The sequence below is a fragment of the Egretta garzetta genome, unplaced genomic scaffold (genome assembly GCF_000687185.1).
Source record: "Egretta garzetta isolate BGI_Z169 unplaced genomic scaffold, ASM68718v1 scaffold287, whole genome shotgun sequence".
NCBI lineage: Eukaryota > Metazoa > Chordata > Aves > Pelecaniformes > Ardeidae > Egretta > Egretta garzetta.
In genome coordinates this window covers 14,298,094-14,312,085 of record NW_009260435.1, presented here as the reverse complement: position 1 = coordinate 14,312,085, position 13,992 = coordinate 14,298,094, and the positions used below count along the sequence as shown (strand labels likewise).

General features: G+C 43.5%; 1 protein-coding gene across 1 annotated transcript in view; it reads left to right on the top strand.

Moving 5' to 3' along the window:
• Positions 1–8,674, top strand: part of LOC104130945 (cell migration inducing hyaluronidase 1) — a 52,705-nt gene extending 44,031 nt beyond the window's left edge. Inside the window, exons 21-28 of the mRNA XM_009644051.1 lie at positions 391–606; positions 1,520–1,731; positions 2,200–2,385; positions 3,097–3,301; positions 4,131–4,217; positions 4,536–4,693; positions 7,699–7,799; positions 8,547–8,674. Coding sequence (XP_009642346.1) covers positions 391–606; positions 1,520–1,731; positions 2,200–2,385; positions 3,097–3,301; positions 4,131–4,217; positions 4,536–4,693; positions 7,699–7,799; positions 8,547–8,674 — 1,293 coding nt within the window. The remainder of the gene's footprint in view (positions 1–390; positions 607–1,519; positions 1,732–2,199; positions 2,386–3,096; positions 3,302–4,130; positions 4,218–4,535; positions 4,694–7,698; positions 7,800–8,546) is intronic.
• Positions 8,675–13,992: the final 5,318 nt, after the last annotated feature.

Genomic DNA, 13,992 nt, shown 5'->3' with positions numbered 1-13,992 from the left:
TTTTGGGGCTTCCATTTGTGGATGCTTGGTTTCAGAAGCTCATAGTTTTATTACCCCATATGCACTATCTCAGAGGACCCGCAAGCCCTAGACTTCATCTGGAGTCATGGGGCCTCAGAGCCATTGAACATCAAGGCTATGTCTCAAGCTGAGTAGCCAAAATCTGTGGCCACTTAAAAGAATGGTGATAATGCATACGCAGATTTCTTCATGCACAAGTTAACCCACAAACCCAACACTACTTTCTTGTCCAAGCTACTTTCCAATGCCAAATAAAGTCAGAAAATGGGTCCTTTGAGCCACTCTAGTGACCATAGCCATCCTTTGCTCTGTACTGTAAGTGATTAATTCATTTCTGGACATGTAAATGTGTTTCACTGTTTTGTTTAGATTACCTCAAGGGTCTTCTTTGGAGAACCTGGACCTTGGTTCAATGATCTGGATATGGATGGTGATAAAACATCAGTTTTTCATGATGTAGATGGCTCTGTGTCAGAATATCCAGGCTCATACCTGATAAAAGAAGACAACTGGTTAATCAAACACCCTGACTGCATTGATGTGCCTGACTGGAGAGGTTCCATCTGCAGTGGACACTTTGCACAGGTAAAGGTGCTACCTTCCAGTATCATTATCGCTTTATTTTACTTTAAATTTCTTGGCACTCTAAAACTTGACCTTTAGAAATGGACTTTTCTCAGGGTGCTCAGGGTTTATTTATCTGCATGTCTGCACAGGTGGTTTTGAACATGAGGATACTGTGGTACATTTTCAGATATTTTGGCCTTGACTGTTAACAGCTCTAACAACTTCTGCCTGAAGTCCCCTGAGAGCTCCATGAGCATTAACAGATTGATATTCATAAACCTATGGGCTGTTGGCTAGTTGTTTTTCCTTGATTTATGGAGGGAAGTGTTGCCCACAGTGTTATGGGAAATGTGCTGAGAAGTCAAAATTAGACTTCAGCTCTCATGGTCTTTCATCCTGTTGTGTAACCACCAAACCATTCTTCCTACCACATGAGCCCCAAGAGCTGCTGCCTTCAGAGAGTCCTCACTCTGATGAGTAGCGCCTGGTTCTTAGGTGTTGCAGCTGTTGGTTTTTTCCCATGCAGTGCCACTAAAGCCAATTTGTAACCACTGAGCTGGTTTTCCTGCTTCTGAAATCTAGACAGAAGGGTCCTTGTTCAGTAGAAGTTAGATGTCTGAGGTAGATACTGTCCTACCGCTGAGGGTTGCCACTAATGCTGTGAAATACTTCAGCCCTAATGCAGGCCTGTTTGAAGCCTCGACTGGCACATACTCTTGAACTCAGTGGATGAGGAAATGAGCCTTCTTTTTTTTCTGAAAACAGTTCACTTAGTTGAAAAGGAAGACTAAGAAATTGAACATAAGTGTACGGCATACAGGTCACTGCTGAAGTCACAGGCCTCGCACCAGTTCACGTCTATTGAGTAGCTGTGCCTTTAATGTTTTACTGTCATTCATTAAACCCCTGGCAATCTTTTTTTTTCATCTAGATATACATCCAAGCCTACAAGCCAGCCAACCTGAAAATGAAAATAATAAAAAATGACTACCACAACCACCCACTCTACTTAGAAGGGGCTTTGAGCAAAAGCACCCATTACCAGCAGTATCAGCCAGTTATAACTCTGAGGAAAGGCTACACCATCCACTGGGACAAGACAGCCCCTGAAGAGCTGGCCATATGGCTCATCAACTTCAACAAGTGAGTGATCAGACCGAATTCCAACATTCCAGCCCAATAATGTAACTGCGCATTTTTAATGGGTGAGGTCATCGCCTTATGAGCTCTTCCAGAACATGCTTGTTCCAGGAAGTCCGTTGCATTCACCGTCTTTCCATTTGACATATCAGATGCCTGCTTCCTCCCCTGGGAAGCCCTGCAAGATAACATGGTTCATTTTCAGAAGCCTAGAGCTAATTCATTCCTGGTGCATGGAAGTCACAAGTGTAGAAGTCAGGAGCAGATCTGACCCACATTGCTTAACTTAACCCATGGTTGTTATGTCTGATTTACATTGCATTGATTCATCCCAAACCATTAAAATTTTAACCAGCCAGGAAAAAATTAAGTTACATTTCAGAGTGAATTATTTAGTTTGGCTTCTAGCATTCCCAGGAAAATAATAGTCATGTGTTGACTTGTTATAATGTGGGTCTTTGCTATTTTTAGGAACGATTGGATCCAAGTAGGGTTTTGCTATCCTAAAGGGACGACATTTTCCATTCTCTCAGACATCCACAATCGTCTCTTGAAGAAAACATACAAAACTGGAACCTTCTATAGAACTTCTCAGATGGAGAAATTGGAGCACAGATACCCTAGCAAAGGATACTACTACTGGGATGAGGACACAGGGTAAGGAAGCAGGCCTTGCCGATTTGAACACCGCTTTGAGAAAGCTGCTGGAATCGTGAGCCATTTGGCTAATGCTGTTAGCAGGGATCACAACAAATCCAGAAAGTCTTTCTGGGAATGTGACCAGCGTTTAATTTTCCTGGGACTCCCACGGCTGCCAGTCACTCGTAGCCTCTGCTGCACTGCCAATTATTCTGGGAAATGCTTTGCCAAGTGAATACAAATTAGAAAAAAAAAGACAAAAGCAAAGCGCAGACCATGAAACTGAACTTGAAGACACACCCAACCCTTTCTGTTTTGAACAGCAACCATTTGTAAACACCGCAACAGGGATGCACAGGAACTAAGAGTGTAAAGCCTGTTATTTTCTTTTAAAGAAATAAAATAATGGGAAAGAAAGAGAGATCTAAAATACAAACCATGTATTTCTACATAAATGTATCACTATAAAATAGAGCTCAAAGGGAGCTCAGGTGTCATCTACTTTCTCTGTCTTAAGCTCCCTGACCTCCCCAAACCATTTCTCAGATGTGTCCCCCCTTTTATTTGCATGTGATATGTGGAGCACTATAAAATGCAGACATCGGCACTGAGGGTTTGCAACGCACATTATTGCAAAGCGTTAGGAAGGAGCCCACCAAAATGGGGAGTTAGTGGTTTTTTTGCACAGAAGTCTCAAGGATGCTCTTCGCTCTTCTCCCCTACCTTCAGGCTGCTGTTTCTGAAACTCAAAGCTCAAAATGAGAAGGAGAAATTTGCATTCTGCTCTATCAAAGGCTGTGAGCGAATAAGGATCAAAGCTGTGATCCCAAAGACAGCTGGCATCAGTGACTGCGAAGCCATGGCCTATCCCAAGTACATCGAGACGCCAATAGTAGAAGTGCCAATGCCTAAGAAGCTCTCTAGTGCACAACTGGTAAAGTAGCTGATTTCTTATCACAGAATTATTGCCAGTGTAAACCTGTAGTTCTGCTACATGCTGTGCCACAGACATAGAAAGACTTTGTACCAGGTTCAGTATATCCTGTGCCTGATTTTCTCAAACGGTCCAAGTGTGTGAAACAGCATGAAACAGATTCTTGCATGTGTAGAGAGCACAGCACAGGACCTTGAAGGACAGAGCCGCCCAAGACTTGGTTGAAGTTGGATACTGAGTCTTTTGGGCTCTGCTGTGAAGTGCTGTGCTTAAAAGGGTGGAAAGTAATGAGCTGGAAGACAGGTTGGTCCAGGGGATGTGGTTCTGGAGAGACACAAGGTTTCTTGCCTGGCCTCCAGCCCCTGCAGGCTGTAGGAACAGCAGTGTCAGAGAAGGGCCTGCATAGCTGGGTGTCTCGTTCATGTACAGGATTTTGTACAACACTGCCTCCTGTGTCCGTTCCAGTCTGGTTCTAGGGGAGGGAGGAGGATATTTATCCATTTTTGGGGTCTTTTCAGTCATCACCCTGGAAGCAGAAATGCACAGCAAAGCCTCAGACAATTATGTGTCAGGTCTGCAAAGTGAGAATCACTTATATTCTCCCATTTGGTGAAACCATTTAAATGCTGACAGGATGAGCAGAGAGGTTGCCATTGTGCCCAGCCTCATTAGCAATGTAATTTGGCAAGTCAGTGTTTATTATGTAGCTTTCCTGTTGATTAAATGTCAAGGTTTAAAATGCTTTCTGAAAATGCAGCATTCAGGTAATGGACATCCTCACTAGAAAAACTCTTTTCTCTCCTTTTTTTTTTTTTCTTTTTGGAAACAGAAGACCAAGGACCACCTACTAGAAGTGAAAATAGAAACTTATAAGAAACAGTACTTCCACCTAAAGGATGACTTTGCATACATTGAGGTGAGCAGGTCCTCTCAGTGAACTTGATGGGACAAAATTCTAAGATACTTGCTTCATTTTTATGGAAAACTTGCTTACAAAGTTACCATGAATAGTTAGATTCGGGTAATTTTTCTGTGTATTTTGCAAAAAAAAAAAAAAAGGCTGTAACTTCCCCATATTAGCAAAGACGCAGGACAGCTTGGCCTCAGAGATCTGGAATTCTGCCCTTTGATAGAAAGAGTAGTCCTGCGACTCAACACTATCAGGGCTTCTTACAGGTGGTTGTTTGCAATTCTGTTACTGTGATAGATCAAGAATGTTTTTCCCCACGCACAGGTCGATGGTGTCAGGTTTTTCCTCACTGATGAGGGTATCCAGCTGGTTGTGATTGATGGACATCATGGAAAAGTTGTTGATCGAGTAGCGTTCAGAAACTCAATTCTACAAGGAGTCCCAGCACAGATAGAAAATTACGTCCACAACATCAAGGACCAGTGAGTAAATAATCTGGTGTTACTAAGGTGCGGTGTACAGGAATGCTGTACAACACTCGCCTTTTTCCTGGGTTTTGTCACCCAACATGGGCCAGACCGACCTGGTTAACAATGCGCTTTTGTACCTCCCGATCCAGTAGAGCCCAAATGTGAGCAGGGCGTGCAGGCAGCAGAAGGATGCAGACTCTGTGATTTAGGAACCGATGGAGACCCAGATAAACTGCAGAGCTACGTTTATGTTGAGGGTTACAGACAAACTGCAGACTTAAATTCACAAATAAACTCTCAGCACTTACCAGTACAGATGTGCACGGTTTACATTTTTCTATTGCCTGCATACACTCTCAAATCACAGAAAATTCCACTAATAAAATACGTTCCTCTTTGCACATGTTCTCTGCCACGTCCTAAGGGCTGGATGCTTTTATTTTTTAAGTATGGGCAGCCAGAAAAGCAGAATTTTGCAAGTGGGTGGTAAGTAGCCAACTACTACCACGTTCCTGCATCCTGGAGGCGAGTGGGTTCATCTGCTGGGACAGGGTTGGGAACGACATCAGAAACCCTTTAACCAAAGGAGTTGTTCTCATAGTAGTTTGTGGAGTGCTATTGGTAAGCGATTGTTATTAAATCTGGTTTTATTTGAAATTTGGTATGTAACATTTCATACAAATATGATGGCTTTGTTGGTGAATCATCTGAAATAGCTGTGGGCAGATGGACAGGATATTGTTCTGGCATTTATTCTAGAGGCTCAGGGAAGTTTCAGTAGGGTGCCATGCAGGCACATACAGATGTGTTTCTACTGTCTTAAATAATTCGAAGGTTGCAAAAAACACATTGAGTAGTTACTGCAGGGAAGCATGGTAGTTGCTCACTTTTCTTTCATAAAAAAAAATAGAGTGCGCTTTTCAGAGAGGCCATCATCCTCCCTTGCAAGAAATCCAGTCTCAATCCCGGCTAAATCCAGTTTCTGGATTCTTTCTCACTTTAGAGGATTGAATCGTAATTAGACTTTAGGTGTATTTAAGTCTTTCTGTGCCTCATTGTCTTTTCTGGATTATTGTTGTACCCGGATTAGGATTAGGATTAGGACTGGAAGTTGACACAACATGATCAGCACCTTTCAGGTCTCACTCAGCTGTGTCTTTGCAAGGACTGAACCCCCAAATTATTGTCCTCCTTTCACCAAAAAGTTTTCCCAGCCCATCCCTTGCCAGCCTGTCCAATCTGATCAGACAAGGGCTCCAGCTGCTGGATGAAAGTGTTCAGATTCAGATGTGGACACTGTGCAGACGGCAGGACCGTACAGGCAGCAGCTTCTTGTCACCTCTCCCCGTCGCGATGCAGAGCACAGGCTGTACAGAGAGATGGTGCTAACGAAGGGGAAGGGGCCCCACCAGCCTCTCCAACCTCTTGTGAAGAGACTGCTTTGCTAGGACAACTTTTAAATTTAGGGATTTGGGTATGCGAGAAGAAGTGTTTCTAGCAAGGGCAAGCCTCTTTGTTCACTTAAGCAACTCTCTGCAGGCCAAAATCCTCTTTTTTTTTTTTTTTTTTTTTTTTTTAATAAATCCACTTTTCTGATGAGTTTCCCAGGGATAAGAAAACAAAACATCTGGTGAATTTAATTTCAACTTCCATAGCAGGAAAGGCTTAATAGAAAGTAATGATTTTAGTGAACTGAAGAAAGAAAAAGAGGTGATTCAGCATTTGCAAAGTACTCAAAAGCAGCCTGCCAGCTCAATCCATTCTCGTAAGCACGGGAGTATTTTAACACCTCAGGTTTATTCTAGGAGAAGTCCTGATGACTCTTAACTCTTTTGTTTCTCTTGTTCCTCTGCCACCACCCGTTGCTATTTTCCCCTGAACAGTTCCAGCTCCAGCTGAGGTGTTAAGATGTGACTGCTGCACTCAGTAGCTCAGGGCTTGAACTCTGCAGGAGCTGTTGCCTAATTAATTTGAGCATCTTGTGTCCACCGTGATGCAGGAAAGCAGACCCAGCAAGGCTCTCATCTGCAAGACTGCAAATGCCATTTGAGTCAGGGAAGGTCCATTCATGGAAACCCTGCAAGGTGGAACGAAATAATTTCATCTAAGCGTTTGCTCAATTACTCTGTGATGCAGCTTTAATTAGGAGCTGAGCAAGGACGATATCCCAGCCCCACTGAGCTTAATAGCAGGACTTCTACTGAACGCGCTGGAGCACACCTCTTCCTTCATACACTTTGAGATAACCATTGGAGGTGTTTGAGCATCTTGTAGGGAGTAAGGAGGTTAACGTCACTGAGCAGCTTGTGCTTCTCTACGGACAATTCTCACTATAAGATTATCCCCTCACATTTAGTTTGGGGTTTTATTCTACCCGTTTAGAATTAAGACTAGGCAGTTACTGACTTTTACCCAAGCGTTTGCAGATTTGCATTAGTTTAACGCACTTACCTCCTGTCTTTTGTTTATCACTTGGCATTTGTAGAAGACCCTGAGAATTTTGAGGTGAAATACAGCACAGGCAAGTAAGGCAAAAATGATAGTAATAATACACTTTTTAAGTAAAAGCACACTGAAAATGGAAGAAAAACATCAGGCCAGAAAAAATCTCAAAGAAGTGAATTTCTTCAGGCTTTATCCTGCCCATGCTGTAAGAACAATAAATTATCTGAGACTTGCTCAGAACATCCCAGGGAGAGCATGTTCCTTTCTGAGCAAAGCAGGATGGAGCTGCTGGTTGGAAACACTTAAATCATTCTAGAAAACAGGTTTGTTTGTTTGGTTTTTTTTTAAAAAAAGATACTTCTGTCAGCTTCCTAATGGGTTTTGCATGATTGGAAAAATGAATATATGACTAAGCCTTTGGAAAGCATTGACAAAAGCCATTAAAGCAGAAACCGCTGTAGTTCAGGGGTGTCTTTGAATCACACAGGCAGGAGTTACCAGTGCTCGAGACAGATAAGCAAGGAGTGCATTCTGCCTCTTCATCTGTTCATAAATGGCTTTGTTTCCTTCAGCTCCATAGTGCTGGTGACATCAAAAGGAAGATTCATTTCCAGAGGGCCATGGACTAAAGTACTGGAGAAACTTGGAGCAGAAGAGGGTTTTAGGTTAAAAGGTAACCACTTTTTAAAAATGCTGTTCTAAACCCCCTTGATCTATTCCCCTCCCATGGTTCCAGTAAAGGGACTTTTTTTCCTTCTTCTAAACTTTGCCTTGCTTGTTTCTATCAGCATGTGCTCAAACATCCTGGGACCAGTCATTTATTTATTCAGTGAGGTTGCATCCACTGCAGCTTTGGATAAGAGCACTTGCTTTAATACTTTAATTCCAACCTGATGGCACAAGGCATCTCGACTTCAAAGCATCGCATATTGCACTAGAACATTGCTCTGTTATGCAGGTTGCTCTGCTCAGCTCTAACTGAGCTTTTGGCACACTTTCCTCTTGTGCCTGTATGTTATACTCACTAACATAGGTCTTGTCTGTTTTTCTATCCCTCATCATCACCCCTCAACCTTCCCCAAGCAGGAACAGGTTTTGAGTATAACCACCATGCAAATAATGATAGCTTCAACAGACAGCTCAAGCTGCCTGCTAGGAAGGGTTTTTCCTTCTCTCTTTCTCCTCTGCTAGATATCGCACATTGTTAATTAATGGAAGCATACAACTTGTAAATAAAATTTTAATTAAGCTTCATTAGGAAAGTATTTCTTTAGTACCTGGAGAATGCATAATTGGCAATGTTTGCGTGCACATGTGTGCTCTTGTCCACCTGCATCCATCCAACCTGGGTGTAGCCCCGCACAGGGGTGTTTTTCTGGTGCAGCCCTGACACTCCTCATGTATTTGCTCTGATTTGCAGAAAAAATGGCTTTTGTCGGCTTCAAAGGCAGCTTCCGCCCTGTCTGGGTGAAGCTGGTCACTAATGAGGACTCAGCTAAAATCTATCAAGCACTGCCAATTCCTGTGGTGAAGAAAATGAAATTATGAGGACACGCTGCTCTGCCTTCTGGCTGCCAGCACTGCCCACATGGGACGGACTACTGACTGCTCACCGCAGGCACCTTGCCAGCTCCAGAGGTGTAGCATTTTGTTGTTATTGTTGTTGTTCAAAAAGAAATCTTACTGTAAGTAGCTAGAGTGGCCACATGTGACCAAAAAGCCTTCCTCTGTGACAAGCCTATGTTCTGTGATCACCAGCTCCTCGCCGGTTGACTTGCTCACTGATGCCGTGTTGACTCTCGTGTTACTAAGCAAGGTTTGCCCTGGTTTACAAGGCGCTGGTTTTATCGGCACCCCTGTGACAGACTACCTTACGTGCTGCCTCTCGAAGCGGGAGTTCTAGATCTGAAGGCCATTGAGGATTATTGTTTTTACCAGCCTCTAAGTCATCCAAACACTTTTTTTTTTTCCCCATAGCATAACTCACTGCCCACATAAACATGGCGTGCCAATTCAAAGCCTCGTTGAAAATCTAAGATAGAAAGAGTTACCTAGATGCTGGGAAACATAACTGGGCACTAAGAATTTATCCTAAAGGTTCTATGACATTTGATTAAGCTCTTTGGGATCTGTGTTGTACATGCTATCCCATGGCACATAGTTGGGGAAGAGATGAGAGGAGAAGATAAAACATGCCAGTGGAGACTGATGAAACCACATCTTTCCGCTTGCTCAGAAAACTGTGTTTCTCCTATGGATCAAGGTTTTTTAGTAGTGGTTGTTTTCCTTCAACAAGCAGCTGCAGGCTAGAAGGAAAGCAATGTCAATCAGCACATATATTTTCTCAGCCCTTCCTGTACAGTCCCTCCATATCATAATGTTCAGGAACGGTCTGGAGGGTTTATGGTAGCCAGTCAAAGAGAGCATTCTGTTCAAGTTTTCCCGTTTTTAACCGGGAATACTGGGACTTACCTTACTGAGCTTCAGATAGGATGAACAGCCCTTGCCTTTCCAGGGAGGTTGGAGGAAACATCATCAGACTGCTCTGCTGTATGTTGCTTTCTCACCGTGTCCTTGCGCTTAAGGGCATGAGTGTCTTGGGCCTCCTGGAAAAGTTACATGAGCTCTGGATAGAAGGTGACTGAGGTCTTACCAGGCACCTGAAGAATTAGAGTGGGACTCCCCATACACTAATTGAATGTCTTGTACCTCCTGTCCCCCTTCTTCAAAGCAATATCTGGGTAATGAAGGCAGATTAGGATGAATCAGGACTCCTGCGGGGACATCTCTTGTAGCTGGGAAGTTAAACATTATTTTACAAAACATTGTAAGCACTTCCAGTGTTCAGTGATATTTCTCTCTGTTGCTCAGAAATGCCATGAAGGTGTCTCCAGAACCTGTGGCTATTCTAAGAAATATAAGAGGAGATAAAAGATAGGATAAAGAGTTTTATTTTCAAAGCATATAGAATGACAATTTTGCCAATGATATCTGGGTTTGTTTCCTCACTTTGTCTCTTCCTGCCCCCATTGCTACAGAAACTATTCTAGTTGCTGATGGTTATTTCATTTTGCTCTGTTTTAATCAAAGCTCATGTAGCCAAGTTGCTTTTTTCCCACAGTATCCAAAATACTATCTTGCAGCTAGAATGGAAGAGCAACCATTTTGTGTGTTATTCCAAAGGCTGGGCAGGTGTTGCACTCTATAAGCCTCGTTGAGATCAATTGCTCTGAAAGTCAAAGCAACCATGAGCAAAATTTAGATAATACTGTACGTTTCATTCCCCTTAAGCCTCTCCTGGGTTTTGAAACTGGAAATGTTCTTTTCAGTCTTATTGTGTAGTTGTTTTGAACTTGCTGAATGTCATGTGTATTATACTTTAAAAAAAAAAAGGAAGAGCCAAGCTTTCCCTCCCTTGCTTCTCAACAAGAGTCTGTTAATGAAAGCTCATTAGGCATTTGTGCCATTTCCAGAATGAATGGGCAACACTTGTAAAAGGCAAGTAAGGCGGGTTGTTTTTTCCCCCAATGGCTTATGATGGTTCAGGGATTCCACAAACTATTCCTTGAAAAAATCAGTCTCACTTGTGGTTCAACCATGATTATCCAAACGTCATTTATCTGACGTTCTCTGATCACCAAAACAGAGGCAGGTCCCTGAAGCCAAGCAAATAGACTAAAATAAAAGTCCCTTGTGTACGTTAGTCTGGGTTATCTAAACCTCTTCACTGTCCTGAGGCAATTCTGTTGATACCAGCGCACCGGTGTTAATGGAACACGCTTGCTTCCAAGAGATGGACCAAAGCAGGAGTATTTCTTTCATGAGCACTTGTCAAACGGTGGGCAGGAAAGCCGGGCTTAGAATGTACCTGGTTTGGGATTTGGCTTTGTAGGACCTCCTGGGGCAGGGGTTGCCCTCTGTGGTGCACTGAGTCGCTGGCTCACCAGCGATTTCCCTTCTGCTCTCTGCAAACGCCCAGGAGGATCATGCCAGGTGGGTCTGTCCCCTAGGCTGGTTTGTTCAGCTTCTACAAGCACACTGCCTTTGTGCTGAAGTGTAGCTTCTCATTTTACAATTTTGGGAATTCTCAGGGTGAAATCATAAGACTTGGCTCTAAGAAAAACTTTTTTTTCCTTTCCTAAAAAAATCTCATCTTATTAAGAGAAGAAACCTTTTAAGTAGCTTGTTCTATCATGCAAAGCTTGTCACATGGGGCCTGTTTGGGAGCTAGGGTGGGTCTCACGCTGTGAATATGGAGTACGGGATCACTGCAGTCTGTAAGCCTGAGGGATAATAGAGCATCGTAGCGGAGCGTAACAGGGCAGACACACCTGCGAAACGCCAAGGGCTCCCGTTGACCTCTACGGGACGAAGCCTGTGTGTCGCTCTGAAGACAGAACGAAGCCTAATACCATCGCCAGTCAGCAATAGTTTTGTGCCATACGATTACTTTTTAATCTTTGACTGTTCTAGAACTTGCACATGCACATTTTTGACTAGTGAATTCCCTGACTGCTTGTTCTTTGTACACCCTTTTAACAGTCCCTGCACAAGCTGCAGTTACCCTCTTTGTAAGGTTTTATTCCTGCAAATGTTTCCATGTTTGCCTACACAGCTGCCATTGGTAGAGTGGGGTTTTTTGATTGCATTTTGTTTGTTTGTCTGTTTGTTTGTTTGGATGTTTGGGTTTTTTGCCTCTGTTCAAATGCTTGTTTTACCTGTCGCCGAAATAGCTGGTCCTTTTTCGGAGTTAGATGTTTGTACATTTTCTTATAGACTTTCCAATGAAAAAAGATATATTTTCTATTAATTTATTACAATGGCACTAAGACAACTAAATTGCAGACATATGAAGCATTTTTACTGGAGTTTAGCATTGTCCAGGTTGTTAAGGAGGTCAGCAGTATGTCTTTTCTGATAAATCTGCTTTGCACTTGAAAGGTCTCTATGTCCGCAGACCGTGGTAATGCATTGACTGTCTGGGTTATGACGACAAGAGCTCTTGGGACTTTGGTTCCAACAGATTGTGGCTTACAACTGAAATAACATGTAGTTGTTCGGAGTACACAATGTTTATCGAAATAAATATTCAATGCAAATTTCTTATTTTATTTTTGCCTCTTGTCTCGTCAGTGTCTGTAATGATGAACGGGCATTTGCTGCACACCCACACACACGCGCGCGGCTTACTTAGTACATCATCCGCAAGAAAGGCACACAGCTCCCTACTTATTTCAAAAGACAAGACCCAAGGGGACAGACGGCAGCACTTTTCACTGCCTGCCTAGCCACACTTGAAGGATCTGAAACAGGGAGACAGGAAGGTAAGGAGATGGGAGCGGGAAAGGGAATATTACCCTCAGCAGACATGGGAAAGGGCTGTATTTGGGGCAGGTGGGGGATTGTTAGTAGATTAAAACAAAAATCTTACTCCCCTGTTCACAAAACTTCTTTTTTTCATAGAATAGGGTCAACATAGAGTAAAAATATATATGGAAATAATATACAAAACGTGTATAAAGTGTTTGTAGTGGGCAGCAATTAAGGTTTATGAAAATCTCATGATCGGGTCAAAGCATGACTTTGTAAACTTTCCACCCTCAGATGGTGCCAGCTGGGCAGACTCTGCTATAAAACTTTTCGGAGGCTCCAAAACTGGAATGGGACTTTTTGGTGGCAGCAGTCAGCGTTTCTAACATCCAAGCACATATTTTTTTAATCAAGTATCAAAATAGTAGTGCATTAGAGGAGATTGCCCATCTAACGCCTCCAGGCCAGGAAGCCAAAAACGCACCCTGCCTACTCGTGGCAGATTGAAATTACTGGTACATCAGATTCTTGCAGATTAACTCCATGGGGGGAAAAAAAAAAAAACAAAAAAACAAAAAAAGCTGAAAGTCCAGGCAGTCACCCCACAACACTGGCGCAGGGGAAAAAATGAAGCATCTATTTAATGGTGAGATAAGATCAAAGCCTTCAGTGTTGTGAGCTACAGAGGCTGCCCCGGAGGGGCAGGGGCAGAGCTGGGCTTTAGCCTCAGACCGCAACACAACAGCAGGGTGACAGGGTGGCACAGGGAGGTCCCCGGCATCTCCAAAGGGCCGTACGGCAGCTGTGAGCCTGCTCACTGGGCAGCCTCTACAGAGACCCCCAGCACGCACATGCTGGTATGTACACCTTATACATACACATGCATACCCGTAGACGTATCTTATACACACAGCTTCTATACAGATATGCACACACATCTTATGTGCACACACGTATACACCTTCTACACATGCCTTTTATTATATGCACGTGCATGCACACACACCTACACGTCTCTCATGCATATATGTCTGTATGTATACACACACCCCTACATGTATCTTACACACAGCCCTTATCACAGACCCTTTTACATTATTGATTTCTTTTCGATGGAGTCGTAAAGGGAGGTGTGAAGAGGGTTTGTGTGTCCCCCCAACCTCACCCCCACGGCCCACTGGCTGATGTTACCACAGCGCCACGGTTGCTCTGTGTGGGGGTGTGTTCATGTATAGGGAGGGGGTGTGTGTGGATACATACATGTCTTGTGTGTGTGTGTGTATAAGGAGGGGGCTATGTGTGGATACTTACGTTAATGTTTTCATCAATGACCTAGACAGCGAGATCGAGTGCACCCTCAGCAAGTTTGCAGATGACACCAAACTGAGCGGTGCGGTTGACACACCAGAAGGATGGGATGTCATCCAGAGAGACCTGGACAGGCTGGAGAGGTGGGCCTGTTCAACAAGGCCAAGTGCAAGGTCCTGCACCTGGGTCGGGGTAACCCTCGGTATCAGTACAGGCTGGGGGAAGAAAGGATCGAGAGCAGCCCTGCC